Source organism: Thalassophryne amazonica, chromosome 6 (genome assembly GCF_902500255.1).
Source record: "Thalassophryne amazonica chromosome 6, fThaAma1.1, whole genome shotgun sequence".
Taxonomy (NCBI): domain Eukaryota; kingdom Metazoa; phylum Chordata; class Actinopteri; order Batrachoidiformes; family Batrachoididae; genus Thalassophryne; species Thalassophryne amazonica.
Window position 1 is genome coordinate 43,821,861 of NC_047108.1, and position 12,540 is coordinate 43,834,400.

Genomic DNA, 12,540 nt, shown 5'->3' on the forward strand with positions numbered 1-12,540 from the left:
AAAATCACAGGTTGAAAGCACTTAAATTGTTTCCCAACAGATTTTGACCATTGTCGTATCTCGATGGTTCAGCTGGGTCGCTGTCCCTCCCTGTGAGCCTGTCAGCCGCCTTGTTTTTCATCAAACTTTCCCTCAACTTCACCACGTTGAGCCTGCAAGGCAGGGAGCCAGTCGCGGCTTTCATGGCAGCGGTCCTCTAGGGCTGCCATGGCAGCTGCTGCCACTGATGCCTCACACCATATTACCACACTGACGCCGGGGGAAGAGGGACGACAGACCACCGCTAAGCTGTTTGGGAGCACCGCCACGTGCCACGGACAGAAAGGGAAAGAGAGTGGGGACAGGGGGGAAAGAGAGAGAAAGGGAGAGGGGAGAAGAGGAGGAGGTAGGCAGAGCTCACGAGTGCTTGGTGTGCAGGGCCCTGTTCCCTTCGCAGGAGAAGCTCCGGTTCCACGCTTTAAGCCACACAGGAGAAAAACCTTTTTACTGCTCACAACCACACTGTCCCAAGGCCTTCAGCTCCAAATATAAACTCTTCAGGTACTACGCATTAACCACAATGACCCTTTTACTTATTTTACATCCAATATATGACATGGTTTTCTCTCAGATGTTTTCCAGTAATCAAACCATTTTTAGAACCCAAATTTACAGGACTTGACAGTGTAGCCATTTGAACACCAAAAGCAATATGGCAAGCCATTTTAACATTTACTGGGTAGCCAAGGTTCATGTTATAAATTGCTAGAATTAATTTATCACTTGTTATTAGTCTAAAGCTTATATCTAGTAGCTCGGTGACTGGACCAGTCTGGCTTCACATCCAAAAAGCCTGAGTGCCGAGTCTTCCATCAATTATGGAATTTCCATAAAATAAGTTTCTGCCTTGTGGAATTTCCACTAAAAAAACAAATAGGGATTTACGGTGCCCTTCCAAAAGCACCCGCATTATCTTAAGACTAGGGATGTCCCGATCCGATCATGTGTTCGGAAATCAGGCCCGATCACGTGGTCTCAGACTTGATCGAAATCGGACATTGCATCCCGATCAGGAATCCGATATAGATTTTATCCTCATTATTTTGATCAGCGCTATTTCAAGCTCATTGTTGCAGCTTAATGGGCCTTTCACGCATCAGAAGCATCAGAGGCGTCAAGAATCGGTCTAAAAAGCATTATTTTCAATGAGACGCGTTGATTTTTTAGAGGCTTTAGCTCTGTTTTTGACGCGACGCTTCTGACGGGAGCGCACATTGCCGCTTGTCGGCAGGCTGACGTGGTCAAAGTTCAACCAAATCTTTCTTTTTTTTTATTGAACAAAAGAAAAAACATAAGTTCAACCCAATCCAACGTTCGACGCTCTGAGCTGTGACGTAGCTTCACACTGTCCAATAGGAACGATGCGTCGGGCCAAAACACAGAAGACTAGTGGGAGAAACCACTGAGCTGTACAAAACAGAAACGTGTCACAGGACTGCTCATTTGTAGAGCAGTTTTCTGAAGAAAAATCCTTGGAAACGTTTTTTGTTGTTGTTGTTTGTTACCTCGAAATTTCTGATTACTGTTTAAACTAGTAATTAAATTAGCTAAATCAATAAATGGTTCTTTAGAAACCTTTCATCTGTAAATGGAAACCACTTGTTATTTCAGATTAGATAATTTCTTGTTTAACATAAGGAACCTTGGAGATTTATTTTTAGACAAATAAAACAACATGGAAATTTTGTACATTTTTTCAAGTCTGGTAGATTATTACTTGATTGTTCAAGCTACCTCAAGGAGAAGTGCACTGTTTAAGTGAGAAATAATAAAATAAGGTGATTAAAATGAAAATATTATATATTTAGCATTTGTTCATTGTTCATTCAGTTTTTTAAAGTATCGGATCGGGACTCGGTATCGGCAGATACTCAAAATCAATGACTCTGAATTGGATCAGGGCCAAAAAAACCTGATCGGGACATCCCTACTTAAGACCGTGCAGGATCAAAGCATCTATTGGCATATTTGAGTGGAGCAGAAGGATTTTGGCCAAATGGTATAAAAGCATGTTTGAAATAAACTGGAGCATTATCTCTTGCTCCATCTTGCTGTACTTTCACATACCAAAGCGAAGCTGATGACACCGTGTTTCTGACAGTGTAATGGCTCATTTGCCCTATTGAGATATCCCATAATTCCTTGCATGCCAGAAAGTCGCTGCAGTCTAATCAACATAGAGAATCCACATGACAACAACCCAGATAATATATTCACCAGAGTTTTAGGCACAATATACAAAGAGCTTTATGTTTCAGTGTTAATGATGTTGTCCGTGTGCAGCGGTTCAAGTGCAGCTTTAACAAACCCACTCAATGCAGTTTCAGTGTTAATCCATCTCGCAGAGCGGAGAACTGTCTGAAATTTTGCGGGATTTGAAACCTCAATAGGGCAAATAGCATATGCATACAGACTGCCCCTACAGTTTGGCCCAAATGTGAACCACAGGTTAATTGCAAAGTTTACCTAAGTGTGATTTCATTGTTTTTAAACATGATATCTGCTTTAATTTTGATGTAGTTGCAGTGAGATTTCAGTGAGTTGAGGGAATGCAGCTGCACATTCACAAATTGTGAACACATCCTATTAAAAGGGTTAAAAACAGCCTTGTGCTCTTCTAGAGACAACTTGCTACAGGCTCAGCATACTTCTGGATCTAAAGACTGAAAGAATCTCTGAACCTTCAGAGGTTTATGACGAAGTATCCGCCATTTCTTCCCGGTGTAGCCCTGAACCCACTGCTGAACCGAGTGCTGACCGTGAAGCGCGGGTGCAGCCAGCAGTGCTACACACAGCTGATGGTTCCCAGGCCAAAACATTCAAAAACCACTTCAGCAGATTACAGCAGCCTGAGTGGCTAAGTTTTGTATGTGGACTGTTATGAGTTCATACACTCTGGTTTTGTTTCATCCTAGCTTTAAAATGTATTTCAAAAATGCAAACTGATCCCACACCAGCTCTTACTTTGCTCACTGCAAAATAAAATTCAAAGCCATCGAATTGGGCATGAAACCACTTAATGTGGTAACACTGGTTGAGCTGGCTGAAACGCCACACTTCTGAAAAAATAACAAGTGTTCCCTACTTTTTCTGAGCTACTGCTTGGTAGTGGGTAAGACTCATGCTTTGTAAAACATTGGACACCTTGTTTTCTTTCAGGAACACAGGCAGAAGTTTCTTGTTTTCATTGCTCATTAAGTTAAAAATGGAAAGTGAAGGGATGTTGAAAGAGAAGGGGGAGGCAGTGTGTGGCATTTTATCAAGAGTTGAGCAAGGGAATGGAGAAAAATAATGAAAGCTTAGTTTTGCAAATATTAGATTTGATTAGATAGAACTTTATTAATCACTTGGGAAGACTCCCTCAGGGAAACTGAGGTTCCGGCAGCATTGGACAGTAGCACACAGGGTAAGAAGCACACAGAGTATCAAAAGTAGAAGTAAGAAACAATTTGCAAAAAATACAAATATAAATACCAGAACTAATGTCTTACTGGCTACAACTGCTCCTCTCCTTCCCATCCTCTGTCTTCCTGTTACTGTACTGTTGTACAGTTTCATGGCTTGAGGGACAAAGGAGCTTTTCAGTCTGTTGCTCCTGCACTTGGGAAGGAGCAGTCTGTGGCTGAACAGTTTCCTCTGGTTGCTGATGATGGTGTGCAGTGGGTGACTGGCATCGTCCATAATGTCCAGCAGTTTGTCCAGTGTTCTCTTCTCTGCCACCGTCACCAGAGAGTTCAGCTTCATGCCAACCACAGAGCCAGTCCACCTGATCAGTTTAGCCAGCCTGGATGTGTCCTTCTTGGATGTGCTGCCCCCCCAGCACACCACGTTGTAAAAGAGGATGCTGGCTACTGCGGACAGGAGTTTCCTGCAGATGTTAAACGACCGCAGCCTCCACAGGAAGTTCAGCCTGCTCTGTCCCTTCCTGTACAGGTGGTTGGTGTGGGTTGTCCAGTCCAGTTTGCTGTCCAGGTACTTGTAGGAATCCACAGACTCCACCGCAACTCACTTGTCACCTGAACTAAAAACAAAGGAAATTATTCCTGCTTTGACCTGATTGAAAATACACCAAAATTCACCAAATGAACCAAAACGTAATAGAAATTCTGGGGGAGCATTTCTCCAGACACCCCCCCCCCCGAGCCTGATAGTGCCATGAAAAATTTAAGCCTACAAAATTTTGAATATTTTCCGTTATAAATGTTCGGTAAAAAAATGAAAATAAAATTCTAATGAGCATCCATGAAGATGTCAGCCATCAACCACATGCTATCACTGCGAGTACTTAATTGAATGCTAGCACCAATATTGGCAATGGTTTTTTGTAGGTGATGTTATTACAACCCCTGGCAAAAATTATGGAATCACCGGCCTCGGAGGATGTTTATTCAGTTGTTTAATTTTGTACGAAAAAAGCAGATCACAGACATGACACAAAACTAAAGTCATTTCAAATGGCAACTTTCTGGCTTTAAGAAACACTATAAGAAATCAGGAAAAAAAATTGTGGCAGTCAGTAACGGTTACTTTTTAGACCAAGCAGAGGGAAAAAAATATGGAATCACTCAATTCTGAGGAAAAAATTATGGAATCATGAAAAACAAAAGAACGCTCCAACACATCACTAGTATTTTGTTGCACCACCTCTGGCTTTTATAACAGCTTGCAGTCTCTGAGGCATGGACTTAATGAGTGACAAACAGTACTCTTCATCAGTCTGGCTCCAACTTTCTCTGATTGCTGTTGCCAGATCAGGTTTGCAGGTTGGAGCCTTGTCATGGACCATTTTCTTCAACTTCCACCAAAGATTTTCAATTGGATTAAGATCCGGACTATTTGCAGGCCATGACATTGACCCTATGTGTCTTTTTGCAAGGAATGCTTTCAGTTTTTGCTCTATGGCAAGATGCATTATCATCTTGAAAAATGATTTCATCATCCCCAAACATCCTTTCAATTGATGGGATAAGAAAAGTGTCCAAAATATCAACGTAAACTTGTGCATTTATTGATGATGTAATGACAGCCATCTCCCCAGTGCCTTTTACCTGACATGCAGCCCCATATCATCAATGACTGTGGAAATTTACATGTTCTCTTCAGGCAGTCATCTTTATAAATCTCATTGGAACGGCACCAAACAAAAGTTCCAGCATCATCACCTTGCCCAATGCAGATTCGAGATTCATCACTGAATATGACTTTCATCCAGTCATCCACGGTCCATGATTGCTTTTCCTTAGCCCATTGTAACCTTGTTTTTTTCTGTTTAGGTGTTAATGATGGCTTTCGTTTAGCTTTTCTGTATGTAAATCCCATTTCCTTTAGGCAGTTTCTTACAGTTCGGTCACAGACGTTGACTCCAGTTTCCTCCCATTTGTTCCTCATTTGTTTTGTTGTGCATTTTCGATTTTTGAGACATATTGCTTTAGTTTTCTGTCTTGACGCTTTGATGTCTTCCTTGGTCTACCAGTATATTTGCCTTTAACAACCTTCCCATGTTGTTTGTATTTGGTCCAGAGTTTAGACACAGCTGACTGTGAACAACCAACATCTTTTGCAACATTGCGTGATGATTTACCCTCTTTTAAGAGTTTGATAATCCTCTCCTTTGTTTCAGTTGACATCTCGTGTTGGAGCCATGATTCATGTCAGTCCACTTGGTGCAACAGCTCTCCAAGGTGTGATCACTCCTTTTTAGATGCAGACTAACGAGCAGATCTGATTTGATGTAGGTGTTAGTTTGGGGATGAAAATTTACAGGGTGATTCCATAATTTATTCCTCAGAATTGAGTGAGTCCATATTTTTTTCCCTCTGCTTGGTCTAAAAAAGTAACTGTTACTGACTGCCACAATTTTTTTTCCTGATTTCTTATAGTGTTTCTTAAAGCCAGAAAGTTGCCATTTGAAATGACTTTAGTTTTGTGTCATGTCTGTGATCTGCTTTTTTTCTACAAAATTAAACAACTGAATGAATATCCTCCGAGGCCGGTGATTCCATAATTATTGCCAGGGGTTGTATTTGCACAGGATTTGACTCTGTTGACTAGCCTGTTTAAAAAAAAAATGTTTTTCTTTTAATAAGTTGCTGGATATCATAGCCATCTTATACACAATTACTGAGACTGCTGTCACTGGGGGAAGAATCTGCTGACACTTTCCTGACCTTGTTCTTACTTTGTGAAACATAGGGGATCTATTAGTGTGTCCCTGGTCAACAAAGATATTCTGCCATGGTCTTGCTTTAACCACAGCTAAGTTTTCAAGATGTTGGAAAAATAATTTTTTCCATGACCACCTTTGACATATGGTGATGACCTGGCCAAGAAAGGCAGCGACACACATCATAATGGACAGGTTAACATCGACATGAGAATGTTGGTGATAAATAGCATGTCTTTTTCCTGGTTCTCTCCCTCAGCCCCAACCAGTCCCAGCAGAAGACTGCCCCTCCCTGAGCCTGGTTCTGCTGGAGGTTTCTTCCTGTTAAAAGGGAGTTTTTCCTTCCCACTGTCGCCAAGTGCTTGCTCACAGGGGGTCGTTTTGACCGTTGGGGTTTTTACGTAATTATTGTATGGCCTTGCCTTACAATATAAAGTGCCTTTGGGCAACTGTTTATTGTGATTTGGGGCTATATAAATAAAATTGATTGATTGATTGATTGAAATAAAATACAATCACCTTGGTCATAATGACATTGCACATGATGGCAAGGCTCAAGCAGATTTAGATTTAGAAACACAGGCATTACGCAAAAGAATCCCATTCGCAATCTCATAAAATAGACCGGAACATGTTCAAGGAAGTCACTCTGGGCGGTTTCAGTTGGGATTGGAGAATGTTCCAATCAGAGGGAGCTGAAAAACTAAAGACATTCTTTCCCGCTTCAGTGCAAACACAAGGTACACAAAAACATAACATGTCATTTGAGCGCAGAGCATAACGGCTTTTGGATCTCCGAAGTAAACTGGATAAATAGGTCGGACCAATAAAAGTTGTGTAAACCAGAATCATCCAATGTGTGTAACGCCTGACAGGCAAAGAGGGCATGCCCACTTTGGCAACTCACAGTGGTGGGTGAGGCGGCAACAACCAGTGATGAATCTCAGCGTGCAGTGGTACAGCGGGGTCAAGGACTGTAGACAACTGGATGAAGCACACCTATACATAACATCGCCATAGTCCAATAAGGGCAGGAAGATGTTGCAAGTAACATCATCGAGAGGTAATTCGGAAGAACCACAGCTTTGCTAAATTTATACTATGGGCTTGTTGCAGTGTCTGTGGTTGTGCTACAATTGTTTTTGCACACATCGTATGGCACAAGTCTGACACATTATCATATCATCATACCATGTCAACTTTGAACTTCACAGACATGCTGCTTTGTCATGGTTAGAGACCGTGTCCTTCTGGGATGCAGATCCATAAAATTAAAAATTCCAGTGACAAAACCATTCATTATAATAATAGAAATGTAAATCTTGATGAAATAGCTTGTCATAAAAAAATAAAATAACTGAAACATTTGTGTCTCAAAGTCAATATGACATCAGGAAAGTCACAGGGAAGCATCTCCAATCTCCAGTGTAAACTGCTGACTCATGGAATGTGTAGCTATTCTTTTTTTTTTTTGTCTAATTGCAGGCATATGGCCACACACTCTCCACAGAAGACCCATCAGTGCTCGTTCTGTGAGAAAATGTTCCACCGCAAGGATCATCTGAAGAATCACCTGCAGACTCATGATCCCAACAAGGAGGCCTTCAAGTGTGAAGAGTGTGGGAAGCACTACAATACCAAGCTGGGATATAAGCGCCATGTGGCCATGCACTCAGCCACAGCAGGAGATCTCACCTGCAAAGTGTGTATGCAGAGCTATGAGAGCACACCAGTGCTCCTAGAGCACCTGAAGAGCCACTCGGGGAAATCCTCAGGTGGTGCCAAGGAGAAAAAACACCCGTGTGATCACTGTGATCGCCGTTTTTACACACGAAAGGATGTGAGACGACACATGGTGGTGCATACGGGCCGGAAGGACTTCCTGTGCCAGTACTGTGCTCAGCGCTTTGGAAGGAAGGACCATCTGACACGTCACGTAAAAAAAAGTCACTCGCAAGAGCTGCTGAAGATCAAGACAGAGCCACCTGATATGTTAGGTCTTTTAGCTTCTGGCTCACCACCTTGCTCAGTGAAAGAGGAGCTTAGCCCCATGATGTGCGGCATGGGTGCCAACAAAGACCCCATGATGGGCAAACCATTCCCCAGCGGTGCACCTTTTCCCATGAGCATGTACAACCCTCATCATCTCCAGGCCATGTCTAATTCTGGGGTTGGTCATCCACATCCCTCTTTGATGCCCAGTTCGCTGTCTGCAGCTATTGGCATAGGCTGTCACATAGATTCGCCTGGACCTATTCACCCACACTCCCATCATCACCACCATCACCACCACCACCACCACCATTCCCCTCCACTGCCCCCACATCACCAGCCTCCGGCTCCCCAGCAGCAGCACCAACCCCAGCCGGCACCCAAATACCAGCTGGGATCTACCTCATACCTGCTGGACAAGCCCTTGAAAGTGGAGATGGAGAGTTTCCTCATGGATCTGCAGAGTGGCTTGCCAGGCCCAGTGCCCTCTACAGAGCCCCATGCTGCTGCCTCGCCCCCAAAGGATGGTCTGGAGCCCACTTCCAGCCTGGCGGATGAGCTCTGCGGGGATCCCCTCCTGTCCAAGAGCCCTGCAGTGATCGCCGAGTCTCTGTGTGCTGCTAATATGGACTTCTCCCACCTGCTGGGTTTCTTACCCCTCAACTTGCCTCCCTACAGTGCCCCTGTGAGCACAGGAGGGCTGGTGATGGGTTACACCTCATCTGCAACCTCCTCCACTTCCTCCTCTTCCACCTCCTCGTCTCTGCATGCTGCTGAGCCCCATGCTGCAGCAGTGGCTGCAGCAGCCGTTGCCACAGCACCTCTTACCTCTTTGCAACCGCAACCTCAGGAGCAGCAGAGCTCCGGTGGGGGTCTAGGACTTGGATCTCTGCACCCCCTCCCACCAGTGTTCAGCTCCAGCCTTAGTACTACAACACTGCCTCGCTTCCACCAGGCCTTCCAATGAGAGAGTCCGCTTTCAGCCCAGCCCCGCCCAGCCAAGATGGCCTCCACTGCAGCCTCTCTCCCCAGCATAATTATAAAAGACGGAGGAATGGAATCGATACACAGTTGAACACTTGGAAGCCTTGAGTGAATGCACAAAAGCTTTGAATGCCTTACAGGAAGTTAGACCCCTTTGATCAAAAAGGTAAAGGCGAGCAAAGAAGCAGCTTTTATTTGGGCTTTCTTTTTCTTATAGTTATAACAACGTATTAACCCATCTTAAAAAAACAATAAAAAATGAAAAAAAAAATCAGTTTTCCACCCCTTTAAACCTCTATTTAGTCATATAGAGGCCAGGCTCAGTAGGCCAAAAGTGTGGTACTGCATACCTTCAAAAGTAATAATATGAAAAAAAGGAGACAGTTTTTAGTGAAGATTATCTGTCTTGTTGTGACCCATACCAATATAGTTTGAAGTGGATAGCTTGTTTACTTTTTTTCTTTTCCAAATGTAAGAATGTGTCGCATCTTGAGTTTTGAGCCACCCTTTCATGAATAGTATAGAGAGATCAGTGAAGGAATAAAGAGATATTTCACTTTAAAGTCTAGACGGCTAGTCTAGAGCTGCAAAAACAAAAACAACAACAAAAAAAGAGATTAAAAAGAAGCTACCCCTACTTGCCAGAAAGTGCTTTTCGAACAAATCAGACAGTTGTCATTATTTTAACTGTAACTGTTGTGCAGCGACTCCTAGAGCCGCGCCAGTTTGAATGAAAGTTGCTCACGAAATGAGTCAACCTGTTTGCCAAACACAAAGAGCAGTCGCACACATGGCTACACGCTGGCAAAGCGAAAAAGAAAGAAATACGAGAGTGTGCCAGCTGGTGGAAAGTTTGATAATGTTGTGCTGCATGTTACATTTCCTCAATAGAAGCACTTTTTGTTTTTTAATATATTTTAGCAGAAGGCACTTCAAGTTTAGGGAAACCCTAAAGACTGACTCCTTCCTCGTGACCTCTTTCACTGCAGGCCACTTCTTGTCATTTTTAATTCTAATCATTTTTATTTTTTCAGCCCAATATTAGAAGTGATCTGCCTCAGAACCAGATTCCAACTGGTTTCCTTCCTTCAACTGTCTTCCTTCTAACAGTATCCTGTACTGATGATATACGCTGCAGCTTTTTCCTGGCTGCCTTATACATATAATGCATTGGCAGTGTATAAAATCTATTTTTGAATACAATACAAACAGATCTTTTAGGCATTTTTTAAAGCATCATCATGCTAACAATGAACCCTGACATATGTGAATGGCAAAAACAAGAATTACAGTGACAGATGAGGAAAATGTGCTAAAGAATGTTATTGCAGTGTACGAATATCTCAAAAATGAATATTATAATTGCTTTTATCTCAGTAAAGGTGTATTTTAGGTAGACTTATTGAAACCAAGTGCTGAAGTTTTTAATGTCTGGGAGGTTTACATTTGTGTGTATCTTGCATTTTGACCGAAACAACAGATGAAGTATTAGCTTTCCTTTTCCTGTCATAGCTGATCTTTACTTGTATTTCAGTTACCAGAATCAGGACTGTGGATGGAAAGTGTCTGTAAATGGCATCATGATCAATAAGGATCTACTGCGTTTGGGTTGTCAGGATGCCAACATGGTTGACCTATGAATTGGTGTGCACATGGCCTTAATCCAGTTGACCATTTCACCTCTGTGGAATGAAGTCCTGAGGGATTTTCAGTCCTTTTGTATCAATTCACCAACAGCCTTTTGAAACCCAAAGTTACTCCCAGCCTCTAGAAAAAAATGGGTTCTGTTATCTGTGCCATTTCAGTGATCCAACCTCTTTACTGTGGCATGACATATGGAAAATCACAACTCCTATTCCACACATTAGCCTTTATTTACTTAATTATTAGCATCATTATTCAAATATGTACTCATCAGCATTTATGAAATGTTATGGGGATATCATCTGTCATTAGAGGAAGATGTCATCAATTTTGTTGATGAGCTTTAAGCACATCACTGGTGTTCTGTTTCATAGAAGGGTGATTAAATTTGTCGCAAATATGCATTCAAGTCTCAGTATGTGTACTACATACAGTACACATCTGTTAATTCATGCATATAATATACACTCCTCACGCTTACCAATAGTAAATGTTTAAAAATATAATTGCATTTCAGACAGGGGTCAAGTGCAAATGGGGAAGGTTTCACAGGCCGAAAACCTCTATTACAAACAAGTAGCACTGTACTATGTAATTAAGCAACATTTAAAGATAGCTTTTAACAAATAGGGTGTTCCTATAGTAGCCACTGGATCACAGCTTTTAGGGTGGTCATTTTGGGAGACACACAGGCAACAAGAAAATTATTCACATACCAGGACTGTTTTCATCTGTAAATTGATGTAGATGAAATTCTGTATCATTTAAAAAAAGTGTGGCAATAGATGATCTTAATGCCTATTTGACAGGAGGCACAATTAAGCTCAAGCAAGGAGAAATTGCCTGATATTAGGGGTAGCTGATATTAGCAGTTAGCTAGCTAGCAGGCTTGGTAGCCGGTGTCAAGCAGCAGTATTATAGGAATGTGTGTCATTGTCTCTGAACGCTACAATAACAAAAACTACAACAACGGGTACTAACTGGTTTTGATTATTGTTTGCTGTGTGTTGTGTTGGTCTCCCAAATGATAGCCATTTAAGAACACACTATTATGAGACAGCCTGATAAAAACAGGCTATTTTTAAGTAAAAAATAAAATATAAAACAAAAAGAGCCCTCTGAGTATTGACTAGTACAGTTTACTGCAGATGGTTAGCAAATGACTTTGCTAACCATCTAAGCTAACAGTGCTTGTCAATCATAGCTGTGCGAGGTCTGTAAGTATTAGCAAATGTTTCCAAAGCACATGCCTGCAACTATCACCTGACTAATTTTTGTTTTGAATCTCATTGATTTTCATAGGGAAGGTGGAGTTAAGGACTTCAGCTACCAGTGGCCAGTAGGGGGCGATAGACACATTTTGATGTTACTTTTGAGTAGCTAGCCTCCCAACCATTTATTTTAAAATCTGTATGGCCCCGGCTTTAGAATAATCTGCAACAACCAAATGATTTTATATCTGTTGTAGTTCCAGTCATTAGATGGGACCCATTCTGCCTTTAAATGTTGTCATGCCACAGTCAAGCCCTGCCAACAATACAAATTAAATCTCTCTCTCTCTCTTACACACACACACACACACACACACCACATGTACCTTAAAAATAAATAAATAAATAAAAGCAAAAAATAAATTAACATAGCTGCTTTTCGCTACGGTTGCTGATGGACGACAACTGTAGACCACTAGAACATTTCACGTTCATTTGACAGGATGT

The 12,540-nt window shown here is 42.0% G+C and overlaps 1 protein-coding gene across 1 annotated transcript; it reads left to right on the forward strand.

Moving 5' to 3' along the window:
- The first annotated feature begins 259 nt into the window (after positions 1–259).
- On the forward strand, positions 260–11,913 carry plagl2 (pleiomorphic adenoma gene-like 2). The gene is made up of 2 exons (XM_034172106.1): positions 260–540; positions 7,688–11,913. Exon 2 carries the CDS (start codon positions 7,692–7,694, stop codon positions 9,159–9,161), a length of 1,470 nt encoding a protein of 489 aa, XP_034027997.1. The 5' UTR covers positions 260–540; positions 7,688–7,691; the 3' UTR covers positions 9,162–11,913.
- Positions 11,914–12,540: the final 627 nt, after the last annotated feature.